The 13,669-nt window shown below is 41.4% G+C and overlaps 1 protein-coding gene across 1 annotated transcript in view; it reads left to right on the top strand.

The window, feature by feature from the left end:
• Positions 1–13,669, top strand: part of ARID2 (AT-rich interaction domain 2) — a 172,074-nt gene that overhangs the window by 89,760 nt on the left and 68,645 nt on the right. Inside the window, 10 exon segments of the mRNA XM_030548903.1 lie at positions 1,923–1,952; positions 1,955–1,984; positions 9,890–9,894; positions 10,289–10,355; positions 10,440–10,690; positions 11,865–11,961; positions 12,047–12,256; positions 12,663–12,685; positions 12,687–12,713; positions 12,715–12,832. Coding sequence (XP_030404763.1) covers positions 1,923–1,952; positions 1,955–1,984; positions 9,890–9,894; positions 10,289–10,355; positions 10,440–10,690; positions 11,865–11,961; positions 12,047–12,256; positions 12,663–12,685; positions 12,687–12,713; positions 12,715–12,832 — 858 coding nt within the window.

Raw genomic sequence — 13,669 nt, 5'->3', positions numbered from 1 at the left:
AGGGCTAGTCCTCCATTATTAACTTTTGAAGGTCAAGCCTGTGTTTCCATACAGTTGTTTCACTGGTGTCTTGTACTAGTTGTTCTTTCTGTTATGGTCTTCCTCAGCTGAGAAGTATTTGAGGTAAAGTTCTAGGCCATCGCTAACAATAGCAAATGAAGAATCTTTGGTATTTGAGAGAGGCAAGTTTGTAAAAGACATGTTCTTTTCTTCCACTAGGAGAAAGATTTTATTTTCAGCTATTCTGTAATACATCCAGCAGTGAGAGTTCGATCAATGCAAAAGACAGATGTGTCCTATTTCCCTACCCATGTAATGAGGGAATACTTATTTTCTAGAGCAGGGATCTCAGACTCAAATGACCACAAGAGCCACATGAAGACTAGTACATTGGCCCAAGGGCAGCATCACTGACACCTCCCTACTGCTGCCCCTGGCCCCGCTCCCCTCCACCCCTTCCAGGAGGCGCCACCCCTGCCCCCGCCTCTTTCCACCCCTTCACCGCCTCCATTCCAACCTCTTTCTCTAAGTCCCCGCCCTTGCTCTGCCTCTTCTCCACCTCCTCCCCTGAGTGATCGGCTTCCTGCTCCTCCCCACCTTCCTTCAGGAAAGTGCTAAGCTCTGCCAAACAGCTGTTTTGCAATGAGAAGCACCTGGAAGTAGGCAGAGGAACAGGGTCATGGTATGCTGGGGAGCTTGGCGGCCGCAGGAAATAACTATGGGGGGCGGGAGGTTGGAAGGCTGCACAAATAACTCTGTGGGCAGCATGCAGCCCACAGGCCACATGTTTGAGACCCCTGTTCCAGAGCATATATAGTTTTCATCATTGTTGTTTGTGAATTGTGTTCTCTTTTTTGTGATGTAACATTTCTTGTTAGATTTTTCTCAATTTTGTTAACCTTTTAGGATTTATTCCAGTTTGAAAGTTTGAGATAACTCTTATCTTGCATGTGTTAGGACAGCCTCTCTCTTTCAGGAGTACTGTCTCAGTGTTTTAACATTCATTTTTCATTTTAAGTTCCAGTTCTCTTATGTAACCTAAGAACATGATGGGAATACAAAACCTTTTTTCCCCATCTTGTCAGTAGGATTGTTTTAAATAACTTGTTTGTATCCCCAAAATATTTAATTAGGCCTTGCATGCCAAATGCTGTAAAAGTCTTGGTCTTGGATTCTATAAGATGTCAAATGCTGCTTCATTATTTTCAGCTGAAAATTGTAACATAAAAATATACTGTGAACCCAGTACTGTTTTATACAACTTCATATTGACACTAATCGCAGACTTCCAAGCTGCAAAACAGTTATTTTCCTGTCAAGGGAAATCCTGTGAACTAATCTTTGTTGCTTCCAAGTAGTGATAGGCCAGAAAGTTTGATGTAATATTATTTACTGGTTCCACCAAAGCAGCCAGGAATTATCATAAAGCTTCTTCGTAAAATACTAATATTTTAGTAAGTGGTAGTGTTGTCTAGCCATTGTGTTGGCTTCTTGAAAGCTTCAAGGGAAGTTTTGCCTAGGCATCATGCTAAACAGCTGGGAACATCTTTACTATGTACAAGCAAAAACTAGTTGCTGACATGAGGTTTAAAACTAGGAAACCACTTCATACTTTTTGTCAAAAAAATTCTAGAAAAGCATGTCATGGCTCTTTAAGGTACAAGGCAATGGTACACAAAGTTTAGATCATTCAAATATTTTCTTGTGCCTTAATAAACTGTAGTACTGCAACAGCAGTCAGTTGAGTGTATGGCATTAGCAATTACAGTGGTTACTACATCTTACTGCAGAATTATTCGAAAAGAAAAACGAAAACTCCGAGTGGTCTTGTATATTGTTGAATCTTTATTTCCATTGTAGATTGATAGAAAATCAAAGAAAATGTTCAGCTCATTTTTACTAATTTTTTTTTATGTTTAAAGCTTTAGGATCGTTTTCTACTGTATTTGGAGACGATGGAAGGAGAAAACGGATAGAGATTTTTGTTTAAGGTAATTTTGAATTAGAGACTGTTTTTAACTGGTGCACTGCCAGTAACATAGTCTAAGTCTCTTAAAGCATCAAAATGGTTTTCGCATAGGTTGTACCAGAATGCGACTCTGAACTACTTTCCAGTTTATTGCTTTTAAGAAAATACAGTAGGATACTAAATCAAGGATGTTTGTGATAAAACTTGGGGGTAAGTAGGAAGAAAAGCATTAAGAAAAAGGAAGTACGTGTTGTAGAAATAGACAAAGGTTGAAGAATTATTTTAAACAAGTCCTTTAACTTATTTGGCAAGAGAAAACAATGCTGGAGTTATTAAGGACTGGAATCAGCAAAGAAATACTATAGATTATGAAAATGTGCTGGTGATTCAGAAACATTGGAAGCCTAGGGAAAGTTTATGGGATCCTGGAAGCTCTGAAGAACTTTGATTCAATTAAGAGTTTACGTTATAGTAGCTAGTTTTGCATAAGACATTTTATTTTTCCACTAGAGGGCATGATATGCTATATTAATGTGTAGCAAAATTACTTCTGGCTACACTTCTATTATAGGTAACACTTCTTCTGTGTCCTAGATCAGTGGTCTCCAAACATTTTTGATCATGCACCCCTATCAGTAGAATTTTTTTTGAGCATCCACCCCCAATATATGCATATTTATTTATGTATAATTATATGAATGTACTACTATACTAATATATTATGTACTTTATAAAACATACAAAAAATAGAAATTAAAAAAGGATGAGATAAAAATGAAATATTTAAAAAATATTTTTATTGTATTTTATTTATTAACAATACAAAAAACCTTTTGCTCTCACAAAAAAAATATTGTTAATAATGAGTGATTGAATATGCTTCATTATTTCTGAAAATCTTGGTTTAACACTTTGTGATACAGTGATTCCAAGGTCTGGATTAGGGTTAGGGTGTGGGAGGTGGCTCAGGGTGGTGTGCGGGGTCTGGGAGGGAGTTAGGGTGTGGGAGGGTGCTCAGGATGGGGTGCGGGGTCTGGGAGGGAGTTACGGGGCAGGAGGGCGCTCAGAGTGGGGGTGAGGGAGGAGGCTCAGGGCTCAGGAAGGCAAGAGGTGCAGAGCACTTACCTGGGGCAGCTCCTGTTTGGTGCAGGGGATGTGCAAGTGGCTCTGCGCAGCGCGGCACTGCTCCTATGGCCGCAATTGCTGGGGGGGTGGGCAGCTCCCAGAAGGCCACCAGAACAGAGGGGCTTTAGGGGCTGCAGGCCCCTGGGCTAAGGTGGCCCCAGGACCCTGACCTGCAGCTCTAAAGTCCCTTTTGGAATGTGGCCCTGCGAGCATGGGCTGGAGGACTCAGGAGGAGCAGGGGCAGCCGCACAGCCAGTGGCCAGAGAGAAGTGGCCACTTCTCTCCAGCTGGCTTTGAAGGGGAAAGCGCTGCTTCTTTCCAGCCACTGGCTGTGCGGCTGTCCCTGCTCCTCCACGGGCCGGAGGACTCAGGGCCGCATTCCAAAAAAGGCTTTAGAGCTGCAGGCCAGGGCTCCTTTAGGCCAGGGCCCTGCAGCCCCTAAAGCCCCTGTGTTCCACGTGGCCCTGCCTGGGGGCGGGGGCAGCTTCCCCGCTCACTCGTTCCCTCCCTCCTCCGGCCGCCCTCGCCTCCTTCCCCCCCCCGGCGACGCTCCTCCTGCTGCACCGCCACAGTGAATCATCTTGCACACCCCGTGGGGTGCGTGCACCCCACTTTGGAGACCACTATCCTAGATTAATATCGTGCTCGGTAGCGTGTAATATAATATATTTGAAAGGGATTTGACATTTCATTATGTTTGCTTAAGCGGAATCTATCATGTTAATATAATACAACAGATTTCCTTAAGAAGGTTTCAAATAACTTATATTATTCAAATTTGAAGAATTTTAAAAAATGATTTGTTTTGCTCATTTTTGCTGTTGATTTCCAGGTGACAGAAATGGGCGGTGGTGAGTGGGGGATTAGACTAGTTAGTTCCAATTCAGTTTATAGTCTGGTTTCTGCTCAACTTTCTTTCTTTCTTTCTTTCTTTCTTTCTTTCTTTCTTTCTTTCTTTCTTTCTTTCAAATATATCAACTGAATGCAGCAATATTTGCATTACAGACATTGCAGAAGAATTTTTATGTTCATGTCTTGTGTTAAGCTAGTTTTTACATAACTTTAATTTTGTGCCAAATTGGGTAACAGTAGTTCCCATTAAATTTTTTTTATTGCTAAAATACAAATAGATAGATTCTCCCAAAAGAATACAATTGAGAATAAAGAAAATAGGCATTACTTTTTATGATTGGAACTTGGACATATATTAAAGTATACCAAGGTTAAGTGTCAAAAATTGTGCTTTGTGGTCTTTGTCTTCACCTTTTCTGTCAGACAGATGTCCAGAAATATTATACTTGGAAATTTTTATTCAAAAGTAGCTAGCTTTTCTGGTTTTGCTATCCCCTAAAACTGAGGCCGTTTGCGTAATAGTTAATGAAGAACAACATCAGGTGCTATGTCTAGATATGTAAACATTGGAAATTATATTAAATTATAATTTATTATATGTTTGTTAATTACATCATCTTAAATAATTATAGTATATGAAGACAGATGGTTTTAATGAACTCTCTTAACTGGGTGTTAAGTAGAACCAGCATAGTTGCAATAAGGTTTACTAATAAGAAACTTGGATGTGCTCCAAGGATCTATTTATAAACGTCACATGGTGTACGGTACCACACTACTGTAAAACACTTTTTTGAAGGCATGCCATAAACCAGGCCTGCACAACTAGTAAAGCGGCAAGGGCCACATTACTCCAAAGAAAACAGCTGAGGGCTGAAACCTCCCGGCCCCGCAGAAACACCCCGCCCCAGGGCTGCTCAGCCCTGCGGAAACAAACCCTCCTTCCCCAGCGCCGCCCCACCAAAACAGCTGTGGGCCAAAAAGGAAGGTTGGGGGTGGGGATTTTAAATTAACCAGGGGCTCCCAGCTGAAGAGGTGGCTGGGAGCCCTCAGGGTCAAATTAAAGGGCTCGGGGCTCCAGTGGCTCGGGGAACCTGGCAGGGCCGGCTCTAGGTTTTTTGCTGCCCCAAGCAAAAAAAACTTTGGTTGCCCCCCGTCCCAGCTCCTGGCTCCCCCCTGTAATTCCCTGCTACCCCAGTCCTGGGCTCTCCCCCCACCCACCCACTCTGTGCCGCCCCAGTGCTGGGCTTCCCCCTTTCCTCCCCACCAGTGCCCTTCCCCCACCCCGTTGCTGCCCCAGCCCTGGGCTCCCCCCCCACCAGTGCCCCCACACACACCTCCTGCCGCCCCAGCCCTGGGTCACTGGTAACTCGCTCCCAGGGTGGGTCATTCAGCAGGAATTTTGGATGCGCACAAAACACAGACAGGATTAGTTCCCATATGGTTACAGAGGTGCAGTAAAGTGGGACAATTTTCACCTTGTGTGATTGGAGGATATCTGGATGCATATTATAAGACCGTCCTCCATAAATGAGGAAAAGTTGAGGTGCCTTTATTATTCTTTTGTTCTACTCTTTCTTTCTGTGGGGAATTTGCCAATGCAATATCACTGTCTTCCTTTTAAAATAAACAAAAAGACAATAGCTGTTGAAAATAGCAATTCCAGTCCTAATAAGCATTTCTTGCTCAATTTTATCCTACTTTTTCTACAGCAAGTTACAGTGGATCAGTATATTTGATTTGGGAGAAATGAAGTAACAGCTGCCCAAACTGAGCTTGAGCACTCCTGAATTTTGAGGTGTTCAAATCTGGAAGGCAGGTGCTGGGGGGAGGGGGGGCTGTGGGCTCTGCAAGGGAGCATGGCAGCAAAGTATCTGGAGCTGCATGGAGCCAGACATGCTGGTCTGAGTGGCACAGTAAGGGGACTGGGGGTTGGAGAAGGGGTAGCGGATTCCAGGGGGCAGTCAAGGGACAGGGAGCAGTGGGGGTTGGATGGGGCGGAGGTTCAGGGGGGCAGTCTGGGGACAGGCAGCAGTTGGATAAGCATTGGAGTCCCAGGGGTTTATCAGGGGACAGGTAGAGGTTGGGGTCCTAGTGGGAAGTTGAGGGAGGTCTCAGGAGGGAGCAGTTGGGGACAAGGAGAAGGGAGGCTTAGATAGGGGCTGGAGTCCCAAGGGGCAGTTAGGGGCAGGGGTCTCGGGAGGGGGCAATCAGGGGAGAAGGAGCAGCGGCATTTAGATAGAGGGTGGGGTCCTGGGGGGCAGTTAGAGGCAGGGGTCTGGGGGAGGGGGCAATCAGCCGCCGCGGGCGGGAATTCAAAGGGCTCTGGGCTGCTGGTAGCCGCGGGGAGCCCTGAGCCCTTTAAATCCCAGCCGGCCCTACCGCCGTAGCCGCAGCCGGGATTCAAAGGGCTATGGAGTGCCCGCAGCGTGGGGAGCCCTTTAAATCCCAGCCGCGGCCGGGATTCAAATGGCTCTGGGGTGCCCACAGCGTGGGAAGCCCTGAGCCCTTTAAATCCCAGCCGTGGCCGGGAATCTCTGCTGGCAGCCCAGAGCCCTTTGATTCCTGGCCGCGGCTGAGATTTAAAGGGCTCTGGGCTCCCCGCAACTGCGGACAACCTAGAGCCGTTTGATTCCCGGCCGTGACCAGGATTCAAAGGGCTCTGGGCTGCCCGCAGAGCGCCGTGTGCAGGGGATTTAGAATCTCCCCGCGGGCCGCACAGTGAGGCTCTGCGGGCCGCATGTTGTGCAGGCCTGCCATAAACTAATTCCACATCTAAAAAAACCTATATATTACAATAATCCATTTTTTTAATAGAATCTTATTTTAAGCAGTTTGTTGATCCCACCACAGGATGTTATTTATTTCATATAGCAGCTATGCTTCTGTATATAAAATGGTGGTATTTTTAAATTTAAAATTCCTCTGTTATTCTGTTGACTCACAACAAATTGTGTTGGCGAGAGCAGGAGGTTGCATGCTTGTTCTTTTCTCTTTTGGATTGCTTATACTTTTATAAAATTAGCAAAATGGTGTTGATGTAGATCTGTGCTCTCTTCTTGCTCTTGTTTTTCAGGTTTTCTTTTGTAAATGTTAGTTTGTCTGTTACTTGTTCTACCAGGTGCCAATATTTATTTTGATAGGGTCATCATTTACTTCTCCTATTATGTTTCCTACAGTGACAGTTAATAGTAAGGATTTGCACCATTGTGTACTAATGTGATGGCTAATCCCAATTTAATCTCAACCTCTTTTCCTAATCTAGACAAAGACCAAGATTCTGAAATCAGGTCTTTCAAAATGCTCAGTTCCAAGCATTCCTAGAGCCAAAGACTTTGCATAGGTGGAACTGGTTGATATTGAGGTACTGACATCTTTCCCTTGAGAACAATGTGAGCTATGAAGCATTGGAATTTTGTTGATCCAGCTAAAAGTCAGAGTTGAATGAGTCCTTGGATATGAAAATCAGAAGGTTACAGTGGGGATTACAGTGGATGAGAAGCTGGATATGAGTCAACAGTGTGCCCTCGTTGCCAAGAAGGCTAACAGCATATCGGGCTGCATTAGTAGGAGCATTGCCAGCAGATCAAGGGAAGTGATTATTCCCCTCTATTTGGCATTGGTGAGGCCACATCTGGAGTATTGCGTACAGTTTTGGTCTTCCCACAACAGAAGGGATGTGCACAAATTGGAAAGAGTCCAGCAGAGGGCAACAAAAATGATTAGTCTGGGGCACATGACTTATGAGGAGAGGCTAAGGGAACTGGGTTTATTTAGTCTGCAGAAGAGAAGAATGAGGGGGGATTTGATAGCAGCCTTCAACTAGCTGAAGGGGGGGTTTCAAAGAGGATGGAGCTAGGCTGTTCTCAGTAGTGGCAGATGTTAGAACAAGGAGCAATGGTCTCAAGTTGCAGTGGGGGAGGTCTTGATTGGATATTAGGAAAAACTATTTCACTAGGAGGGTGGTGAAGCACTGGAATGGGTTACCTAGTGAGGTGGTGGAATCTGCATCCTTAGAGCTTTTTAAGGTCCAGTTTGACAAAGCCCTGGCTGGGATGATTTAGTTGGTGTTGGTCCTGCTGTGAGCAGGGGGTTGAACTAGATGACCTTTTGAGGTCTCTTCCAACCCTAATCTTCTATGATTCTACTATTCTAAGTTGTGAAATTTGAGTGCCTAATACCTCTGTTCTGACAACAGATGCCTCAGCTCTTATTGGCTGTCCAGGTGAAACCTTGATTCTTGGTGCCTTTGTGGCTCTCTCACTTGAGCTTCTGAGAGGGCACTCCTGTTTTAGTCTGTTCTGGAGAATAGAGTGTTTCACTGGACCTGGCAGCCAGAGTTGTCTGTCACTAGCCTTCTTTATCTAAGAGAGATGTTTCTTTGGTTCTGAAGTATCATCTTTAAGGTTGGCTCAGGCCCCTCATTCTGTGGTTTTTAGAATCAGACAGACCTCTTACAAACTATGTACTTCAACTGCTCTCCTTCTTCTGAGAGTGCTAGGAGCCTTCATCTTTGGCTTTATCTATACCCTGGTATGAAGTGATACAAGCCCTTTATATAGTAGTAACATTGTTAAAGAAGTCATCAGAGAGAGATACTGCCAATTGTCGTTCACTTAAATGACCTCAAGAGTCAACTCTGATCTTTTCTTGGAGTGTTTAAAATCTCCTCGAGCCAGCTTGGGGGGATTTATTAGACACATTCTATAAAGAGTAATGTATGGATAAATTGGTCCTTCATCATTGCCACCCCGATGACAGTCTTTTATAATGCCTTCTGTATCACCACCAAATGATTTTTAGCAGTTTCAGGAACGTGGGGCTAATTGGTGAAGAAGTTGGATTTGAAAATGACAATGTTGTTTGATATCCTTGTCAAAGGCTAAGACTGCAGTACCCATTACTTATGGCTGCCTTGCTCCTGCAACGTATTGATATTTTGCTTCAACTTCAGTACCTACTGTGGTTAAAAATAATTTTTAAAAAGCTCATCAATTATACCAACTGCTAGAGTTTTAATATTTTTTAATAAGCCTATGCCAAGATGACGTTGATGTCCGCTTCTGCAGAGAGAACATGCCAAGTCCTCATGTTCTATACCACATGAGAGAGTCCAGGATGACTTACCTCTGAGAAGAAAGTCTACCCTTCTATAACTTCAAATTACCCAACCGCCTTAGATAGATACATTTTTTTAAATCTGAGAGTGCTTCTTTTTGGACTTTTAGCCTGAATATTTTAAAGAGATCAAGAACATATTGTTGGATGATCAGTCTAACTAATGCCATGACACCATGAGAGCATCTTATGATTTTGGTATCACTGCAAGAGCACTGGCAATAGCAGTAACCCTACATTACTAATTGGCTTAGTTCTCTGGGCCTTTCCAAAGACTTTAAAATTAAGGTTGAAGATGTGTATTTGAGGATACACCACCTCTTTCGTGTTTTAAAAATACGAACACCAGAGAAATTAAAGGAGTAAGTCTTGGGCATGATTCTAATATCATCTTCCTTTTGTTGTCACTAGTGAAATTTGCATGTTTACCCTCTTCATCACTTTCCAATAGAGTAACATCAAAAAAGGTATATTGCATTGACAAGTGAAATTCAAGGCAATCTGGTTTTGCACACATCATTTAAACGTGACAAAACCCCTCTTCCTTGAATGTCTCAAGCTCCTTCTTAAAAAGGGCCCTCTCTAGCTCAAAGTGATGATTGCAATAGAAGTATCATTCTCACAGAGGTTTTACTTCATTTCTTGTCCTAAATTGTTTCCTGGGTTTTACTCTGTGATGATAGAGCTGTTGCATTTCACTTAAGAGACAGCAGTATTTTAGTAGTGGATTAAGTGATCCATATATACTTTATCAGCTTATGAGCTTGATCCTGCATATCCTTGATCATATGATTAATCTTGACTGTAGTCAGACTAGCCACACAGTAAAGGTTTGCAGATCAGGCCCTTAATTTGTAAAGTACTTTGAATTCCTTGTGGTGGAATAGGAATAGGCCCCAATCCTGTTGGTTGATTGTGGATGGAGTACCTTGGTGTCCTGGCAGGGTGGCAGGACGACTCTTAAGCAGCTATAATATATTGAGCATCATAGGTTTCAGCTCTGAAGTGAAGAATGTACCCTTATTAGATAGAGATAATCTTTAAGATGCAGTAGTCAGCTGGACATGAATGGGAGAGGATTTTTTTTTTCAAGGGATGGAATAGTGATAAACACATACTTATCCATTTGTGAATATTTTAAAGAGGCAGAAGAGAAAAGAAATGTATTTTTAAAGGAAGCATCACACTTCAGAAATTCAGTTTTACTTTTTATTCTGTTCTCAGTTTTGGAAGGATATTGTCGAGGATAATGAAGTACGTGACCTCATTTCTGACAGAAACAAATCTCAAGGTGAGATGTCTTGAATAAACTGATTAGATAAATTCTGGTAAATATAGAAAAGGTATAGCTAAAGTTGATGTTTTTCTTTTGTAGATGTTCCATCAGAAGAATGGATATGGGAATCCTTATTTCATCCACCTCGCAAGTTGGGCATTAATGATATTGAAGGGCAGCGGGTACTTCAGATTGCAGTGATATTGCGAAATCTTTCCTTTGAGGAGGGAAACGTTAAACTTTTGGCAGCTAATCGTACTTGTCTTCGGTTCCTGCTACTCTCTGCTCATAGTCATTTTATTTCTCTACGACAATTGGGGCTTGACACGCTAGGAAATATTGCAGCAGAGGTAAATATACTTTGGTGAAGTATACTTAGCATTAAATAGCTTGACTGATGTCTTAAATTTAATTATTTTTCTTGTGTTTATTTGAAGTACTAGTGAATAAGTGTTTTGAATTTGCAAATAATAGATTTCAACAGAATGCACAACGCTAGGAATCAGATATAGAGTGTGGCTCCCAGTTGCCTAAGCCCAGTCATATGAGGGAATGCAGTTGTGTGAGGGGCATGGGATCCTTCAAATCATCTCTAATTTTCAATTGAAATTCCATGGCATTGGGGAATTACTTTAAAAATGAAAAATATTCATATGGGTTATACTTTATAAATCATAACTCCACTATGATAATACAAGAATTCCTGTGTCACCAGTTAATAGGTATCAATACACTGTTTATAATGATGAGTATGAGAAAACCAGGGTGACTTTGGGAAGGTCACGTACACATGGGTATATCATCAGTGAGGGAGACTTTCTTTCAAAGTTATTTAGATGTAAGGAGAAACAGTAAGGCCAACTCAATCCATTTTATGGCATTATACACCACCGATAAATATAAAGTTGGACATTGTGTATGTGTTGAAATCCTGCAATGAGTAAATAGCAGGGAAGGAGACACTGTAGTGCTCAGTTACTGATAGAAATCTGACTAGGATGGTGTTTTCATGTGTGGGAGGGATTTGGAAGAGCACTAGTGATGGTGGTAGTAGTAGTAGTATTTCCATAGTGCCTAGGGATCCAAGTCATGGACCAGGTTGCCATCATGCTAGGTACTAGGTGCTGTACAAACAGGACAAAGGATGGTGAAAGCCATAAGGAGGAATTCACCCCTAATCACTGCTACTGTTTCGTAGGGCTTCGGAAAAAGTGCATATCCATCCTGATGGCAGCCTTGGAATTCAGTTATTTTCCTTACTGTAAAGACTCAAAGAAAAAAGAGACGTTCAGAGCCTCTTCCCAAATACTTTAGAAGAGAAAAGGGTTAATGCAATTTTAAAAATAATAAGTAAGAACTCTAGGCATTTAAATTACAGTCTTACATGTTCACAGAAGTGACATATTCCAACGTATAAAGGCTTTTGAGCATTGAATTTGGTATGCAAATTTAAGAACTGTAAGTATTATGATTGTACATACAACGTGGACTGCAGCTTAAGTAATGTTTTTTCCTTTCTCTCAGCTTCTGTTGGACCCTGTTGATTTCAAAACTACTCATCTAATGTTTCACACTGTTACAAAATGCCTAATGGCAAGGGATAGATTCTTAAAAATGAGAGGTAAGGTCTTAGACTGCTAATTTTTTTGTAAATAGTAAGAGAATGATTTTTAGCTGTTTAATACTATTCTATATTTGTTTTTCAGGCATGGAAATCTTAGGGAATCTTTGTAAAGCTGAAGATAATGGTGTATTAATTTGTGAATATGTGGATCAAGAATCCTACAAAGAGATAATATGTCATCTCACTTTACCAGATGTGCTGCTTGTAATCTCAGCACTTGAAGTTCTGTACATGCTCACAGAAATGGGAGAAGTGGCCTGCACAAAAATTGCTAAAGTAGACAAGAGCATAGGTGAGGAAGAAGCAGAACAAAATATTATATTAGTTTATTTGTTGAGGAAAAAGACATGGCACCATTGGTCCAATTCAGGTATTCAAAAAATGTTACTTTGTCAGAGTTTAGAGAATTTATGGGTTGTATATTATGTGCATATGGTTGCCATATATTTACTAACTGAATTTTGTTTTCTCAAGGAATTAATGAAATAGAGGACCAAAGCAGGTCAGGTATTTTGAATTATATATTGGCTTTATATGCAGTTGAAAATCTAATGTAGAAATCCACAGAAATAGTATGAAGGGGTTTTGTTTTTCCTTCAGCAAGTGCCAGGTTTAATCCAATCAGTGTGTCAATAACAAACACCTCATATTTGTTTGTGTATAATATCGGTGTATTGGTTTTGCATTTAATGGTTTAGATACATTATTATGTCTGGTTTCTATTGGACATCCAGATTGTTGGACCTGCTGGATGCACTTACTGCAGTAAAACTCATTGAACATCAAAGCTCCAGCCATCAAGTATCTGAAATCAGGCCACAGGTGGTGGAGCATGTTTCCTCACAGGCCCATGCAACAGCTGTCCCAGGTTAGTGCTATTGTAGGAGAACATCTTTTGTATTTCTGTAGAACATTCTTTATAGCATATGTGACTGTCCATCTGTCTTTCTATCTGTATCTATGTAATTGCATGCATGTGTATAGCTATATAGCTATGCATAATTTAATGATTTACTTGTGCTTCAATACGTCAAATCAGACATACATATTTTAATATTGTTGCTGGCACAATGGATGTTAAGTTAATCTTTCTTTTATTTTGCTAATTGAATGAATGTTTGGAACAATATTGGTCATTACATAAAAACGCTCTGAAGTAACATGGCAAGTGTCTTAACATTTTTCAACACTGTCAATCTTGAAAATGTACACAATGAAAATGTTATACATTTTTATTTAAAATTAACGTTCATTTGCATGTCAGCAAAATATCTACAACTCACAGAGGGGCGGCAAGTCCATTTTGTGTTATATTCTGTGTGAATAGTATGTAAAAGAAGTTCTCAGTAGTGTTAGGTCCAATTCTAGGAGAATTGGGCTATGAATCTAATGGAATCATGGAAAGAAGATTAAAAAAAATGTTCATTGACTGCATTGAAGCCACTAATCATTTCATTTGTAATTGTGAGCCAAAGTTTAACACCTACAATTAAGCTTAAAGCGAAAGTTAACCTCGTTTTGTTAAGGTCGTTAGAACCTCCGAATGTACGTGATATTGTAGATATGGTTTAGCTGTAGAAAATCTATTTTCAGAGTGAATCCTGGCCCCATTGAAATAAATGATAAAGCACTCTTGGCTTTAGTAGAGTAAAATTTCACTCTAGATATCGGTGTCTTTTGACGCTGCACACACAGAGTTTTTAAC

The sequence above is a fragment of the Gopherus evgoodei genome, chromosome 1 (genome assembly GCF_007399415.2).
Source record: "Gopherus evgoodei ecotype Sinaloan lineage chromosome 1, rGopEvg1_v1.p, whole genome shotgun sequence".
Lineage (NCBI taxonomy): Eukaryota > Metazoa > Chordata > Testudines > Testudinidae > Gopherus > Gopherus evgoodei.
The sequence above is the reverse complement of the archived record's forward strand: the minus strand, read 5'-3'. Positions and strand labels throughout refer to the sequence as shown.